Source organism: Empidonax traillii, unplaced genomic scaffold (genome assembly GCF_003031625.1).
Source record: "Empidonax traillii isolate 1590-97213 ecotype Southwest subspecies unplaced genomic scaffold, ASM303162v1 scaffold339:size995844, whole genome shotgun sequence".
Classification (NCBI taxonomy): domain Eukaryota; kingdom Metazoa; phylum Chordata; class Aves; order Passeriformes; family Tyrannidae; genus Empidonax; species Empidonax traillii.
This window is the reverse complement of record NW_020955532.1, coordinates 468,053-486,994: the sequence shown is the minus strand read 5'-3', so window position 1 is coordinate 486,994 and position 18,942 is coordinate 468,053. Positions and strand designations below refer to the sequence as shown.

At 34.3% G+C, this 18,942-nt stretch overlaps 1 protein-coding gene across 2 annotated transcripts in view; it reads right to left on the bottom strand.

Moving 5' to 3' along the window:
• The window catches only part of TBC1D22A (TBC1 domain family member 22A), a 164,516-nt gene that overhangs the window by 67,914 nt on the left and 77,660 nt on the right, over positions 1 to 18,942 (bottom strand). For both annotated transcript variants that reach the window (XM_027892147.1, XM_027892148.1), the window contains exons 10-11: positions 16,754 to 16,829; positions 4,690 to 4,817 (exon numbers count right to left, since the gene is read on the bottom strand). In XM_027892147.1, coding sequence (XP_027747948.1) covers positions 4,690 to 4,817; positions 16,754 to 16,829 — 204 coding nt within the window. The remainder of the gene's footprint in view (positions 1 to 4,689; positions 4,818 to 16,753; positions 16,830 to 18,942) is intronic.

Here is an 18,942-nt window from a genome sequence, read left to right as displayed (position 1 = left end):
GCCCTCCAGCCAGTTCCTGACCCAGCACAGAGTGCCCCTGTCCAAGCCATGGGCTGCCAGCTTTTCCAGGAGTATATTATGGGAGACAGTGTCAAAGGCTTTGCTGAAGTCCAGATAGACACATCCACAGCCTTCCCCTCATCCACCAGGTGGGTCACCTGATCATAAAAGGAGATCAGGTTGGTCAGAGAGGACCTGCCCCCCCTAAACCCTGATGCTGAGCATTGAGACATCTCTACCTTATCTATTACACTATGTTGAATCTTAAGTTAAAAGCCCACAAAAGTCAGTTTAATATAGCAAAGTAATTTTTAAAATAGTGTCAAAACACCCTTCTGGCAAGGAACAAATATAAAACTAACTTGCATTTTCTAAGTCCATAGAAATATATTAAACACTTATACCTCATGAAAAATTTAGTTGTCATGCCACTTCATTTTACCAATCCTTTATGTCAAAAAGGATGATAAAATATAAGATAAAAAGGCAAGATATAATAAAAGATAAAAGTGAGGTCTTACATTACATTATTTTGGTTTGTGGAATCTGTCGTACTTGACAAAGTCTATGAACATTCATATTAATCAGTTCTACATATATAAAATTTGAGTGTCTTGGTTGTAACTTAACAAGCAATTTCTATTTTGAATGAATTTACAAGGTATTTGCCATATTTCTCTTAAACCAAAAAAAATCCAAATCAAACCAAAAGAACCCAAAACTAAACAACCAACCAACCAACCAACAACAACAAAAAAGCACCTAAATCAAGCAAAAAAGTGGGATAATTCACTCCCATAAAAATTCAGTTCAGGTTAAAGAATAAACCAAACTAAATATTATGACTAAGAAGCTCACTCCACATATCCTTTGTAAGTAAGATGCATACTGTCTTTACTTTTTATACTTTATACAGTTGTGCTACAGAAGACAGTGATGTATTTTAGTAGATTTCACAGATAACAGTTACAGAATAACAGAGTATTCACTGAAGTGAGAATTGGGAACCTTTCCAAATTTCTCTTCCCCTCAGCTCTAACTAGCTTAGGTACAGGTATTGTGGACTCTATGTTCAGTGATTTACTTCACACAGCCTAAAAAACTATTGATGAATCCTAAATTAAACTAGACAGAGAAAATGACACTAGCCAGAGTACTTTGCTACTGTACATTCCAAGACAGAGGTGGACACCATTTAAGTGTCCGGTTCTATTCTCACAAAGTTAATGGAAGAACAGTAACAAATTTCGAGAGACAGAATGCAGCTCTAACACCTCCAGCCAACAGCAGTTAACTGTCACACTAGAAAATATACAACAGTAGTTTATTTAAGTGTGCTGTTATTCCCCTGAATACACAGGTTATGAGAACTAGGGCCTGCTGTGAGAATGACCAATCTAGAATTTAAACTGGAAACAGCACAATATTTATCTTTCCACTACAAACAGAGGAAAACAGGCAGCTCAGAGAGACAAGGCATTGTTTCAGCTTTGATGGAGAGAACGGAAGACAAAAGAGAGAGAATTTTTATTTTCTGTGAAAACATCATCATCAGGACCCTTCCTTTTAAGAGGGGCCACTGTTCTCTAATCATTGGATTTCTGCAGGAACAGACATGAAGGGATCTGACAGTTTCACCTACCTTCCCATTCCCTCCACATGAAGGAACCTGACTGCCACACCTAACCTGACCCTCCTCTGGCACGACTCCTATGCTGTTCCCAAATCACGTCACACACTGGGACTAGAGATGACTGTAAGCAGTGCCTTGCAAAATGCCCCATCCCTTCCCAAGAGCCACAGGGTAGGTAGAGTCTGAGCAAAAGCCCTCCCATCACCAGTGTAGGGATGCCTGTAGTCCCCGCTGTGGCTGATGTTACATTGCAGCATGATTAGAGCTTATACTGCAGTTAAAGGCATTTCTGTTTCCAGCAGTTGAAGAATATCAGGGAATAAAAGTCAGTACATGCACATACTGAGTACGCACTGAAACAGTAGATGGTAAAAATGTGTAAATCTAAGCAGAACCACCATGTTTCCTTACTTTAGTGCTTTAGGACATGAGGTAGCAAAAGCAAGCCTGATAACAGGATCATCAGCCTTCAAGTATAGTGAGAAAAGCAGTTAAGCATCTATCCAGGCCCTTACAATTATTAGTAAGATTGTTCCTCCCAACAGTATCTAGAAAGCTAATTTTTTTTTTAATAGGATCCCCTACTAGATTTCTTGCCTTTACTCATTTTACATTGCTCTTTCAAATCCAAAAACACAGGATCATCCATAAGTAGACCCTCTGAAAAACTTCTTTAAAATATATCTCTAAATGACCTTTTGGCCTTTACCAGGCTTTACAGTTAAGAATACCAATCAGATGACACAACCAACTGAAAAAATTCCATCTCTGAAGTGTTTTGCATTCAGAAAGAAGCACTGCTGATACAGTTGCAAATTATTAAGTTAGAAATCACATGCAGTGGAGTGCCTAAGTGACAAGTTATTTGTGTAAAAATCTATAATACTTAACACTTTAGCAAAAACTTTGCCCAAACTTTACTAGCTCTTTCTTGCAGATTAACTCCATTTATTATCAATATTATCAGGGTGACAAGATCCATATTACAGGTTGATAATACGTTTAATATAAGCACAACTGAAACAAAATTAGCAATTTGAGGAATTGCTTGAGATTGTTCAAGAGAAGGGTTGGTAATAGAAGTAGGTGTCTATATCAAGATATCCTTAGTGGTTTTAAATACACTATTAGACTAGAAATGCATACACTACAGTCTACTAAATAATGAAACTTAGAAAACAGCACAGATCTGCTGCACCTGCCAACTCAAAACACACAATTATTCCTTAAGCTTTCTTTAATACAGAAAAAATAGTCTCACTCTAGGTGTAAGAATTTCATTTAGATATTTAGGTATAAGAAACCTTCATTTAAAAGATACACTTGGAAATCCCATGTAAATATTTAAGTATTAAGCTTTTAAATGCTACAGAGAACTACTGTAATATAGCAGAATTTGTTAAAAATCATAATTAAATGGTCAGAAACACTTGTTATAGATAAAGATCCCATTGAAGTGTACCTTGAGAGGTGCCTATGGACCAGCAAAGAAAAAGGGTTTCATTCAACATGGCAATAGTTTGAGAAATTAGCCACAGATTTGGTTTTCATAGGAAGTTTTTCAAGGTTATCATAGAATCACAGCTTACAGATGAGCTCAAAGTGAAGCTTTGGCAAAAAAAATCTATTTTTTTCGGGCACTTATGGCTGGTTAGCTGGATTAAGGAAATGCCCTCACCTGATCTGAACACAGAGATAAAGCTAATGATCAATTATTAAGTGTTAGCATGGTAAAAAACCTTCAAGACTCAGAAATAATGCAGCAATAGCAACAAAATTATTCAAAAGGACATAAATGAGCTACAGTGAAACATTTAAATAGCTCGACCTTTTAATTTATCAGAAAGGTCTTATACAGAATGAATATTTTCCAGTGGAATAAAATGCCAGGTAATAACAGATATTACAGTGAATAACAGATACTACAATGAGACAAAGAAGGCAAAAGGACCCCAGATGGAAGCAATAGCCAAATTCAAATCAGAAATTTGTTGAAGATGAACAACAAAATAAACCCTACAAGGATACCACATCTTAGGACCAATTAACAGTAGAAGTGATTGATCCCTCATTTCTTAACATATTCTTTTGAGATTTGGATACCATCAAACTTCACTGAAACAACTTACTGGAATCATTAAATGAATAGCAAGCAATTCTCCACCCTCTACAAGAGGTCTGGATAGATGGTCTAAGTAGACATTTTGGTATTAAAGTGTATGAAACTAACTGAACATTGCTACATAATGAGCAGATATAAAGACACTGATATTTAAAGATGTTACCTCTGTTTACAAGACATAAATTGTGAGTTAGCCTCGTGTACTAAGTAGTTCAGTTGACAATTCTTATGGAATTTAAAATCTTTTTACTTTTTTCTTGTTTGTCCTTTTTCCCATTAACTTCAACAACTAAGTTGGTAGATAAGGATATACAGTTTAAATACACAGCCAAGAATTGCAGCCAGAAGCTACTGGAACATTGAGTAATAGAACTAAGAATGGATAAACAGTTTTTCTCCAACATCAACTCTTTCTCTTGACAGTCAGGAAAGAAATTATTAAGGAAAAATAATTACTGCAACTAGAGGCCAGTAACATAAAGAGTTTTGTCTGGACAAACAGTAAGACAGAAGACATGACAATGGGATGGATGCTGAAAACTGAAGGCTGAAAGCTAGTATTGGATTGAGTAGTTAAACATATAGGGCAATAAGAAATCTGGCACTCACAGTCGATGGAGGCCATTGATTAAGCACAATTCAATGTTTTGCTGGTCTGAAGAGACAGAAGGGAATACTGACATTAACTCTGAGTGTTCATTTTAGTACTATAAACTATCATGATATCAAGTGCTTGGTTTTGAAGGACAAGAAGATTGAAGAAAGACATCAGATGTTTCTAAGTAGTAGTGATGATCATTGAAGGCTTTTTCTCTTATTATTATGCTTTTCATATGACATTATAGCAAAAGGTTCAAGAAAAACCACTCACAAAGTTACTGGCATGTCCAAAACACATTACCAGAGTTATGGAGGTTTAAAAAAAAGTACTTACTTGGTATGTGTCCCATAACCTGATGGTACACCGCAAAGGGACTTCTCTCATCAGCAAGTTATTCATCCAACGGAAAGCAAATTGCAAGTATTTCACTTCATGCTGATCCAAGTGCCTATGAACTTGTTCTGAAGACAGAATAAACAGGTATTTTACTGCAACTTTTCTGAAGTCTTAGATATTAAATGCAGTGTCTAAATAAAATACTCCTCCAACTTCAAGGAAATAAAATGTGGTGGTGCATGCAAGTTCTTACAACTGAATGAAAATACCCAAAATATAAACTAATTAAACATTACACTGGACTGATTTTTCTGCCTCTTGATGGCTTAAACAACTGGTCTGAGTTGTGCTATCTTAAGAAAACATTAAGATCAGAGCTTACAGTACAACCCAAAAATATACTATGTGAAATGATTAGGTACATATATCCTCATTAACTTCTTGGGCTACAAACTATTTGGGGCAAGACTACAATAGACAAGGTAGCCTTCTAAAATAAAGGCTTCCAAAAATAAAGTGTTAGTAATAAAAAGAAGACAATACTAAATTAAGAAGTCAAAGAAATATAAGGAAAGAACATACAAAGGTTGCATTCACTTGAGAAAAAAAAAAATTGAGATTAATGTGTAGGAAATACAGTGAGAAAACTTAACCAATTTGCAGCTTAAATGATTTCTTAGTAGAACAAATAAATGCAAATAAAGCTAGTACAAATCAATGGTTTCTAAAACAGTACCTATACACGCTGTGTTTATTGTAGAACATTTACTATTTGAAAGCTGTGATAATCCCTTGCATGGGTTATTGCTAAGGCTAACAGAACTCATCTACTTCATGGCTTATCTATTTTACCAGAATTTTCTCCAAAAAGGATCACAGACATTCTTTTAACAGGTTTTAGTTAACAAGCTCAAGTCTGATACTAGCCTGGTGTAAATGACAAATACTGCAGAAATGCTTGTCTTGTTTTGGACAAATTTATGACAAGAAGTCTTTGTTAAAGCCCAAATACGACATTCCTACTGTCTATATACAAATACATTCTTGGGAGATTTTTTTCCTACCCAGATCATCCTTCATCCTCATTCACAAAGGTGTATTATCAGCTCAGCAAATATTCATCTTTCACATTTCTCAGAAAGATCTAAGACAGCACTAAAATACTAAATGAATTTTTAAAAAAACCCTGAGAGTAGGGTAGCACTATTACAGGAAACACTAGCTAAAGATTAAGGTAACAGAAGTTAAATGATGCTAAGTTATAACATAGACTGAAGCTGTTCAAATTTTTTTTTCCCCCCCAAGATGTTTTTTGTGGCTATATGAAAGTGTCAGCCAATACAATATAGTTGTTTCAATGTGGAAACAAGAAGTAAAAATCTTCTAGATTTTAAAAACAATCAACAATTAGGTTTTTTTAAAAATAAGACATCACAACACATTACTCCAAAGGTCCACTTATCACAACATCCCATCTCCATTCATAATTGAAAACAAATATCTATGAAAATGTATAAAGCACTGGTATTTCTCCATGGCATGTGTCAGCCTCCATCCATCTGTGTCTCCAGCAGATCTGGCATCTATGTTGCTGGAGGCATACCCTTCCATAATATAAATATAGACAAATACATAAAACTTTATGCACACCTTAGAAACATCTCTTACTTCTCCTGGGAACTTTTTTATTCACAGCTATATATAAAAATATATGAATCTTTAAATAATTAATTTCATTTCTATGTATAACATTAACCAGTTAATTACATATTTCTGCTATATAAGAGACTGAACTTATATGGGATCTATGGGATGTGAAATGGTAGAGAATGATGGTGGAGGTGTAATGATCTTGTGCTCTTCTAAGTCCCTCTCCTTCTCTGTCATTATGTGTACAGGAAAAGTACTACAGCTTTATCACTGTATACTGTGCCTGCATATTGTCAATATTTCTAAAATTCTATGAGAACTTTGTGATGGATTTTCCACTACCCATAATAGCCTCAGCCTTCCAGCCTCAAGCTCTTGTGACTAATCATCTTCCTTTCTCTACAAACCTAATATCTTCCCATCACCTTTACACCCTTCTTTCCCAGGATTTCTGCAGAAGTCATCAGCTGGCAGAGAGACAAAAGCGAATATCAAGGATCGTTCTCCGCTCTTACTGCGCAAGTGCAATGAGCATCAAGTCAGTACTCCAAATATGACAGTGAACTGTGGGACTTGCTCTGTAGCCCTTCCTCAGCAGCAACTTGGATCACATTTTTTTGGTTGCTTTTTGTTTGTCTAGTTGGTTTGTTTTTTAAATAACCATCAAATGAGCTTTATAAAGGTCTTGAAAATCTGCACAGTGGAGATGTTTCTTTTTTTGGAAAATGATCATGAAGGAAGTACTTAAGCTTGAAAAGTTATTGGAAGGAGAAGACAAATGTGATAACCATATATGTTCTGCAAATCTTAGGGAAACAGGTTTAAAAATTAAGCAAGGCAGTTTATGTCTAGAAGTCCACATTTTGAAGACAGTAGAAGCTTCAGAAGCTTCTGTATTTTCATTTTCCACACAAAGGCTTGCATGCCTCTAACTTCTAAACAGTTAGAACAGTTCATTCAGAAGGGACCTACAATGATCATCCAGTCCAAGTGCCTGACCGCTTCAGGGCTACCCAAAAGTTAAAACATTTTGTTAAGGGCATTGTTAAGGCCTCTTAAACTCTGGCAGGCTTGAGACATTAATCACATTTCTATGAAGCCTACCATTTGACCACCCTCTCATTAAAGAAATGCTTCCTAATGTTGAGTCTGAACCTCCCCTGGTGCAGCTTTGAATGATTCCCACGCCTTCTCTCACTGGATCCCAGGGAGAAGAGCTCAGCACCTCCCTCTCCACCTCTCCTGCTCAGGAAGCTATAGAGAAAAGTAAGGTTGCCTTTCACCCTCTTCTTCTCCAAACTAGACAAGACCACAGTCCTCAGCTGCTCCTCACAGGACATGCCTTCCAGCCCTTTCACCAGACTTCTTGCCCTCCTCACAGGACACATTCAAGAATTTTCCCATCTTTCTTAAGTTGTGGGGCCCAGAACTGCATACAGTGCTCAAGGTGATCCTGCACCAACACTGAATACCATGGGATAATTAATCCTTTTGACCACCTGGTGATGCTGTGTTTGATGCACCCCAGGATGAGGTTTGCCCTCCTGGCTGCCAGGGTACACTGCTGGTTCCTACTGAGCTGCTGCCAACCAGAACCCAGATTGCTTTTCGCAGGGCGGCTCTCCAGCCACTCCTCTCCCAAGCTATACTTATGACCAGCGTGACTTTATCACAGAAGGAGCAGAACTTGTCATATGTTCTTGGTAAATTTTCAAATTTTGAATAAATCATTGATGACTGCCCAGTGCTTCCCATATAAGACGATTCCTCTGCAAGGCATCTTGTCCCTCAAGAGACACAAAAGCACCTTCCAGTATAGTATCATTAGCAAACTTCTTAATGGTGCATTCAACTCCTGCATCTGGATCACTGATAAAAATACTTAATAAACGTGGCCTTAGAATTGAACCTTGAAGGACACCACTGGTGAATGATCGCCAGACAGATGTAGCCTAATTCACCACAACCTTCTGAGCACTGTCCTCTGCCAGTTCTCAGCCCAGTGCACCATTATTCAGTTATTCAGGACAAATACTAAATTACTACCATGTGTCTGCCCTTGCTCCAGGCAAATTTAGCTGCAAGTTAAATACACTGAAGTGAGATACTGTGTTAAATTTATTTTTTTAATGTCACATTTAGATACCTATATTGCAGATTACTATAATTAGATAATCCACTACATCAAGCAGGATGCAAAAAAAGTCAGTTTTATTTCTAAGTGAAGTTACTAACTCAGAAACACTTTTGTTTTTCACACAGCAGAAATAAATTTCATTTGGTTGCTTACAGCCATTGAAAGTAAGTAATGAAGAACAATAAATTGTGCCAGTTGTGATATTTCAGCTACAGTTGTTAATGGGAATAATGAATTTCTTGAAAGTTGCTTTCTAGTCTAAGCAAGTTGAAAAATGGATTACTAAATTCTGTGCATTACAGCCAACTGATGCAAGACTGGAATAGAAGATGCATTGAGTAAAGAAACTAATTCTTCCTACTTTGTAAGTAATTGTGAGTAGAGGCTAATTTGCTGATAAAGGTAATTTGGACCGACACAATCTAAATCTAAATTTTCCATTTCAATGAAAATAAGTATGTATGAGCAATGAACAAGAAAATATATAATTACTGTCAGCTTTAAGACTTCAAATATTTTATATAAACTACTTCTACTTAAGTTTCTGATACAAAAATTATTTTACAATTAAAACTAATTCTTTAATCATAATTCAAAATAAATGAGAATTATATTTAATAAGTTTCCCAATACTTTCAAAAAATCTATACATAAAGTTTGGGTGAAGGAAGTCTTCTGATTAAAGGATATAATACATTATACAGGTGCATTCCAAAGTAGCATACTGGCAAAAACAGGTAACTTGTAGATAAAATCCATTTACAATTAATCATATTTTTATTAAATACACTTATTGGACACATTGTTTTGAATGATCACGTTTAGCCACCTTAAACAGATGCTCCTCAAGCCAGAAGAGCCTATACACATAAAATATTTATTCTTCATGTTCAATGTCAGCTTCTCAAGCTGTTTTACTGATTCCAAAATTAAAATTGTATGTGTCTACAGAATCACAAACTAAATGGTTAAGGACAGAAATAACCTGTACTAAAGCGTGACTCGACTGCTGTCCTGACTGGGGGATGCTGTTAGAATGAGTCCCTAGGCAAGCTTACACTTAGGCAGAGAGGAAGTGCAAAATAATATAAAATTATGCACAAACTGCAAACTGCAGTGGCACAGCATGGTGCCACCACATCCATTTGTATAATTTGTCACTTCAGAACATTAACCTTTTGGTGCTCACCTTTACTCAAAGATTCCTATCAACCCTAGCAGGTTTTCTGATGTTTGACTTTGATCTAGTTTTGGAATTTTCAATTTACTAAAGGTTCAGTTTTCACTCATATTTCATACCCTGAGCAGTTCATTTTTAACTCTATTTTATCCATACTGTATACTTGTAGATATAAAATCTACCCCTCTGGCTAAAAGTGAAAAAAAACATCCTGTTTCCCAGTGGACCATGAACTTCATATTCAAAGTGCAATACACAAGAGAGAAAAATATGTTTGATTAGACACTTCTTGTTTCGAGGTATCGCCATTGGACTTCTCTAGGCTGTTCTTCTAAATTGTAACTGTGTGCATTCATAAGAGGGTTTATGCCTCACTCGTTTTAAATTCCCCATCATATTAAATATCTTTTTTTTGTCCCTTTTTCCTTTTTTTTTTTTTTTTAATTTCCCATGAAAATAGTAAGTTTTGGCTATTTAAAAAGTGCTCATAGCAGTCAGGAATTTCCAAATGATTTTACAGTCAGTCTCAACTCTTGCTAAGATCTCTGAACTCTGTAATAGCATACAAATATAATCTTCACGGTAAAACATAAAAATATGATTTAAAAGATATATTAATTAATTATAATGCCCAGTGAACAGCACTTACAAGTGGATTAATACAGTAATTACAACCATAAAATCAGATATAAAATAACTACTAGTGAGCTAAATAAAATAGCTTTATTAAAATGAAAAAGAGCTTTATGGTACAAATTAATTAAAACAATTATGAAATGCTTACAAGATTTTTAATCGCTTCAGCACCAAGCTGACATATAAAGATGGACCAACAGACAAGATCCTTAATAATCACACATTTTCAATAGCAGCAGTAAGGTCTAAATAAATTCTGTGTCCACTTCCAACTCAAAACACTTTCACATGGTTGAAAATACCAGTTTTGCAACTCTTACAATTAGAGCTCTTTTTTCCAGATACTTCAACACTATCCTAATTCAAAATTATTGGTGTCAGAAAAATGTTTTACAATATAATTAAACATGAACATAATTTTGCACTTACAATTATGCATTCCTTAACCATCAACCAAAAAATCATTAGCATGATTGAATACGAAACAAAGATAGATCAAATGTCACCTATTACCACAGTTTCATTATCAGTTCATTGCACGGCCACCTCAGATTCCAATTAAAAAACAAATTCATTAATCTATATCTATCATGTATATTGAACAGATCACTTGTTCTGAGAGTTCTTATTAACAATAGTAAACCATTTAATAAGAATATGTATTAGTCTTGGTTGATATTTTGCCTTTTTGAGACCCAGATTTTCTTTTTTAAAAAAGCAAAACAATTTTCTCTATAGTTTAGAAGTTCAATCAGCAGAGAAACCCAATGACCATAAGAAGCTATGAAAGTATTAAAACTACTCAGTAGGTATCTCTAAGTACTCTTTGGCTTAACTCATCATATGAACTCAAGTTCTAAGCAGAACTGGGAAACATTTGTAATTGAAGCATTGACAGTTCTATGGGAATAAACAGCTTTATCTCTTAAGAACCTGCTGAATGCCAAACATCCACACAATGTTCACAAAAGAAACTGTAAGAAACCCAAGTGAATTCTGGACATTTGAAACTTTAGCAGCCCACAAAGAACACACAATTCTTAAATAAACTCAGAAGCTATAAAGGATAATTCCACTGGTACTAATCCTATTCTAATGAAGGATATTTTATGAACCTCTCCAACTAAAACCATAATACTATACATAAATATTAAGAATGTCATCAACCAACCTTTTAGATGTATCTACAGCAAATATTTCAAAGCATGAGAAGTACGCAGAATGGTGCAATTAAATAAGCTCTTTCACCATGGCTAAACAGAAATGAAAACTTTTTGACTGACTGCATTTCATGAAGAACTTGATCTGCCCATAGTTACACACAACACGTAACTATTTACCAGAGAGTCATATTTAAAATCTTTATGCGAACAGCAAAACTACGTAAAATATAAATTTAAGGCCACAGTATGAAAATACTTTATTAAAAGTCCTTATTTGTGGCATTATCTACAGAATTTCAGACAACTGGACAATCCAGATATTTGTAACCCAAGACAGAAATAAGAAGTAAAATATGACTAATGGAGTCATGGTTTTAAAAGGTGAAAGAGCATTTTAACTGCACTTAGGCATAAGTAAAAACATTTCCTTAAACAATACTGTGTAGCATTTCTTAAAAGGCATTATTTGAAATAATCCAAACATAACAGCTTCAATTTGGCACTAAAAATATCTCCCTCCAAAAAAAAGATGTAATTTTGTTTGTACCATTAAAATGGAAACAAACTAAAAATTGTCCTATTAAAATATCACGTGTAAGAATAGCTGTCATCCAAAACAGATGACTAGAAGATGCGTACACAGTGGAAACAGTGAAAATTCTAAAATATTACTGAAACTTGAAAAAATGTAGTTGAATTCTAGATAAACTTCCTTATGGGAAAGTCAAAACGCAACACTCTTTTTATGTTCTTTGGTATTTTTCCATCACTTCCATTTTCAAGAAAAGAAGAAAGTTATATACAGTAACAGTAAGTGCTTTTTTATTTTTATTTTTAATAATTTTCTGCATTTTTATTTTTCCCTGACTTGTTACTAAGATTTAAGGGTCAATTCTGCAAAAAGATTGGTGATTTCTGGTGAAAAAATCTGGAACAGTAATAGCACAGAATTTCTACAAGAAAAAACAAGATCGGGCTGTGCAGAACACAAATGCAAACCCTAGGCCAAGCTGTTCTATTAAAGATGTAGAAAAAAAAATCTTTTCAAACTTATCCTCACACGATGCGGAATACTTATACTAAGTTGAGTCGCCAATACTGCCTTTATAGTTGTCTGCAATACTAGTAAGAAGCCAACATAAATAAAAAGTGTTTAACATTACAGTAGGCTGGTCTTTTTCACAGAACTGCCTTCTTGCTAATTTTAGAGAATGCTTCACAATTTTAACATCTTTTATCAATTTTTGTGGAAACCCAAGACTACTTTTATCCACAAATGCTCAGACTTCTACCTCAAGCTCTAATGTAATTACCAGATGTCTTAGACTAAACTGAAGAAATTGAGACTTTCCCAAGCATGAAACTAGCCAAACACTAAGCACCTCTAAATTCTGGAAACACAAATCCTGAATTAATTTTGGCATTCATATACCATGTCTCTTTGCTTTCAAGCCTAAATGAAGCAAAAGTGGAAGATAACATGCCACGTGAGTATGACCTTTTACAAATCATGAGAAATAGTTCATGATTTACAGCAGAAAAGATCTACTGGCATTACAGGAAACAGAAAAGATATTTAGTTATTACAGATTTCTTACATTACTGAGCCATCTATTGACCATCCCTCTTAATTTTTTTGTATAACTCCTAAAAAAAAACTGAATTATGATGACAAGGAGATAAATGAGACTGAATAATGTTTTATCTTCAAATTCCATCTCATCTATAACAACGATAATTAACAAACTAAAAAATTCCATTAACCACAATTCATCAAAATGGTTTTCTGGAGTTTAAGCAGAACGAGATTATGATTAAATTAAGAGAGTATTTTATCTGTTTGAAGTCTTCTGCAATGTTCTGCAGTGTAAACACAAGGACAGTTTCTTTGAGGTGAGCTGTGATCCGTAATGCTGGGTTAATAAAGTTTGCTTGAATCCCTAACATAATGCATTAGCACTCTCCAAAGCAAAAGCATCACTTTCTATACACTAGTAATCCATTACTATTATAAAATAAGCTGTATGAGCTTCAGCCACTCACACAGCCACTTACTACATCAAGATTCTCTTCACCATGCAGTTACCCAGCATCAAGAAAATAATGTAACAAGAGGAACATTATTTTCTTCCAGAGAACCTTAATTAGCACTTAGGGTATGTGCAGATAATATAGATTGTGAGTTCGTTCTTTTTAAAAAGCCACTGAATTCATATCAACCATATATTCCCTTTAACTACAGTACAGCAGACCCAAGTATAAAAGACAAAAGCAAAAAGAAATGGAGACTAAAGCACAATAACACATAATTTAACCAAATTGTCAAGATGCCACCAAAAAGCCAACAAGTTCAGGATCTCTTACTTCAGGTATCCAAAAGTTTATTACAGCAGTACACATCCATCATTCTCTAATTAACAACTAAAACTTTATTTTAATCTTGCATGTACTTTGTTGTGTTTTTCTTGCAAAAGAAAGTAACTGAGTGGACGGTCTTGTAGACAAAAAGAAACAGCCCTAAGGATATTGAAAGTATCTTTTACTATCCAAAGCTTTTCACAGCATCCCCTCTACTATAAAGGCTGTGATCAGTAGGACAAAGTCCAGTTGACAACTACTTCCTAATGGGGATCCTGGCAGACAACAGGCTGTAACCTGAGTCAAAAGTGTCCTTGCAGAAAGGCCAAATGTATGTTGGGCTTTCTAAGCAAGAGAGAAGCCAACAGATCAGAAGTGATTCTTCCTCTGTATTCGCCACTTGGGAAACCGTGTCTGTAGCATGACATCCAGTTCTGTGACATGGGCATTCATGAGCAGTCCAGTGGGTGCACAGGAAGCTGAAGCATTTTACACATGAAAGGAGGCTGACAGCACTGGGTTTGTTCAGTCTTAAAAAGAACTCTATGAACAGCCACAACTACCTAGTGGGAGCATATAATGTGGAGCCAGAGTCTTCTCAGAGGTACACTGAGATAAAATAAAAGGCAGTGGACGTAAGTTCCTTTTTTTTTTTCATTATTTATTTATTTATTTATTTGAAAAAGAAAAAAAATCACAATGAAGTAGTTAAACTTCCAACAGCCCTACTTGAAGAAGCTGCACAATCTGCATCCCCAGAATTACTCGTAACTCAATAGGGCAAGACTCTACACAGCCTGATTTAAGTTGATCCTGTCCCCATAGATAGAATTCAAGAGAGGCAAGGGCAGAAATTTGGAACACTGATTTCCAGAGGCCTCATATAACCTAAATAATTATAAATTTCCATAATGTCAACTACATTAATTACTAGCTTCTTTTTCAAAGAGCAATGACAGGTTTTTAAAATATTTCCTAATTTCTACAATGGAAAAACAGCTAATAAAATTTCCACCATTCTGAAGCATTGTAATCCTATTAATTTTTAAAATAGTTTCCCTTAACATCTCTTCTACATATGCTAGAGGTATGTCATATGGACAAGCTGCAAAATACACCTCCTAGACAATAACAAATTCTTTATAGTAAGGATTTTGCTTTGCTTTCTCCAATTATACTTCTCAAAACATCCTTTACTACTCAACCATGGAAATGATCTAGTATTAAAATTAATCTGAGATTTTACTTTGTAAGTATTAAGGACAGTAGAAAATATCAACATTAGCCAGCAAAAACTCATAATGTCTACTGAAAACAACAAAAAATTATAAAGACCTCACAGAATTATTTTAAATTAGATAAAAATCAGGAACCACATTTTACTTTCGGTTACAAAGAGTATAAGAATATAAGAAAACACAACAGTCTGTCTTATTTTTTTAAAGAATGAAATCTTCCTAAACCCACAGAAGTTATTTCACTATATCCCCAAATCACTGACGATACAAATAAGATTCCAGCATTTCTTTCTTCTTTAAAAACCAAACAATAATGTATTGTATTATACTGAATATTTTTATCAAATAAAAAAATAAAGTGTATTATCAGAATGCTATTTTTAATTTTAAAAACTTGGTTAAACAATTTTTTTATATAAATATTCATTGACCAAGTTAAGTCTATTTATAGGCCTTACAATTATACACTTCATTTAATATATTGATGCAAACCTAAAATGACATATAAAAAGTCACATTACAAGCAGTTAGATTATTTTTGAAGTAACTAAATAAACTGATTTAAAGATATTTTTCATGTAAGTATTTGGCTACCTAATATACAGAAATATTCCCCTTAATTTTTCATATTCATTGGCATTTCATAAAATGTACCTACACTAAGAATTTTTACATACATTTGAATTTACAGTCTAATGTTACACAAACATTGTTCTCCTGCCCTTAGTTTTTGATCATTAAAAATACTTTAACATCCTAGAAAAGCACAAAGACCATTATCAAATATTCAGGATGCACATATGAGCAGGTAAAATCTCCTATGGTAAGCACTGGCCCAAAAAACTTCACAGTATGTGTAGCAAAAAGAGGGAATTAATGTTTTCAAGAAGATTATCAAATATTAAGCTACACAAGGAATATTTTTTCCAAGCCATCACTGACAGGCTAGTGTTGCCTGGTTCTGCTTGGCAACACTTTGTTAATACTCTGTTCATTAATTTAACAAACTACCAGGAGAGTATGTTTAGAATGGGCAAGCATTATCTCTTGCATTTCATTTAATTAAACTCTGTTCTAGCAATATGACAGTCAGCATTTCATGAAGGGAATTATTTTAAGGATGAAGGTAGAAAATATTTCATAGTGCCCTGCTAAAACATGAAAGCATAATCTAAAATTACCCCTGCACATACTGTAATTTATCTATAAAATTAAAGATGTTATTTCCAGAGTTCATAATTAATTGGATTCCACTGAGAAATTATGCAGGCATTCCAGATAGCAAAATGATGCACAAAGGCGCAAAACATAGTGCCACAGGATAACCATAAACAACCACTGTGACTTGCACGAATTACAACAATCATTGAGACTTAATGTGAAATGAATACTGGCTGCCTTTTGTATGTGGTCATTACTCTGCTGCAAGAAATTGCCATTGAATTTTGATTATATTGCCTTAATAAAAAGTAATAAAAGTGGGTCATGCTCTAGAGGCTTTCTTTTAAATGATACTCAACAGTGATCCGCAAAGGCCAATGTGCTACAAACTAATGATGACACCTCACCTGAGGAAGGCCATTGTTACCCCACCATTGCAGGTGACTGCAGTGAAGTTGGTTTGTCTTCTTGCAAACATTTTAACTAAACACTTTCAATGAAACATCAGTTAGAAATAAGCTTAGCCTTTAAGACTTACCATCAATTCGACTAACAAGTTCTTCCAACATTTTCACTTTCTTCTGAATCCCTGGCTGTGCAAATGTGTAGTTATCCTAAAGAGGAGACCATACGCAAGTATTAGTTGAAGAAAAGAAAAAAAGTTTCATTTCTTTCAATTACTTATCTAAATCCATGCATTCTTCTATGTTTCCTTATACTCTTTCTGTTTTGCTTCTAGATTTCCTAGGTCTGCTTCTGCAGCAGAATAGTAAATCATCACAATGTATAGTCCTGCGAGTCCCCATTTCTAACAATACATACCCTATAGCAATGCCTGCTACTTGCTAATCTACTGAAGCTATAGCTTTATTGCACAAGTCCAAGTAGCTTTGAAAGGCTCTCATCTTACATGCCAAAATGTGCCATGCTAGAGTTTTTTTTAAGGGGATTTTTTTTCTCATAAATTTACAATTGTAACCCAAACAATGTAGGAAGCATGAAAATTTAGACCATAATCAGAGACAGGAAAATAATTTGATCTTTAGAAGTGCAGAAAAATCATTTCAAGAAGCATAAGAAATCAAAAGTCTGTTTTAATGTAGTCAAAAGTGTTCTGAACCCAAGATTACAGTTAATGTCATGCATCAAAATCTAACACACAACCTATATAACTAAAATGGCATTATATTTGCATATATTTGTCTGAATGTATTACTCTAAATGGATTTTTAATTTTTGGATTGCAACTCTATAATATAGACTAGAGTTTGAAATAATGAGAACAAGAAAGATATCTCCGCTTGAACCCCAAAGTGATTAATCTTTTTAAATTATGACATTATTTAAATATACAGTAATGTTTCTGAATATTTAACTGAGAATCCCTTCATTGAACTCATTTTTTTATGGTTTTACTGTGGTTCTTGAGAGTTTTAAGAAAAGAAAATTACCCATACATATTTTAAAAGAAAGTTGCTATGTAGAGGTTTTTTGTGTAACCACTACTTACATAGAAAATCAGGGTAAAGGATTTTTCATCTCAACCACTATTGTTTGAGTAATTCCTTTATCAATTGGAGAGCTGAGTAACTAACCAAAAGTCAGCCTAAAAAGATTTTCACTGACACTGAAATATTAATTTTTCTTGGCTTGATTTCAAAAGGCATGATTATCAGTTCATTTTTATGTATCCTGACACATTTTTCTATTAAAAAAAAAAAGCCTTATTGACTTTCTTGACTATATTTACATGATTTTTTCTTTGATTTGTTTCATGAAACTGAATTGCCATTTAATCTTCAAATTCTATAAAACTATCATGAACCATGAAGCCTAAAATTTCGCAAGGCAAAATGATACGTTAATAATTGTTACAGTGCATCAACCAACAAGTGATTTACAGTATCAAAAAGTCTACTATTGCTTTCATCACTTGTAACTGACTACAGCAGTAGCTATTTTAAAAACTATAGCAAAATTTTCTATTGGCCTAGGAGTAGTCCTTTTGCAGTAATTAATATCAGAAATTAAGTATAAACCAAAACAATGCAGACAAGGAAACAAGAATAATTCTCTGAATTTTTGAATTTTCCACAAGAGTCCCCAAGTAAAATAGGTATCCATTTTATCTTGCTGGCATTGTTTCTCACACAGCACATAAACATCCTCTGTAGTGCAATAAAGCATCAAAATTGAAAGAATGGAAAGACTCACACAGAATTCAAATCTATTATAATCCCATTTTGGGGAAAAGAAACTACCCCATGCATGGGAAAACTATCTTTTATACAAGGCAGACACACTCTTGAATTAGTCAGGTATAATATCCAGGACACAGCGTCTTCAGGTAATCGTTATAATTTTCTTTACAGAACCTACTATAACACAAAAACTTATTCACTTTTTTTTTTTCCCAAATGTTCATATGCCATTCTATTTATTTAAAGAAAGTTAACTGGTGTTTCTAGAACTTGTACTGCACTTTAAGTACAGCAACATGGTACTCAATTATTTCCTCTGTAACAGATCCTCTGTAAAAGTATCTTTACATATTTAACACTGAAAGTCAGCAAAGAGTTAAAACACCAGCGCTTCGATCATTAGTGTCTCCCCAGACAGTGCAACTCCCAACTGTGATCTATGAATCTCAAACTGTTTCCTCTCTTAAAGCCTAATTTACTCCATACACACCTGGAAATGCAACCCAAAACTGCCATCTTGATTTCA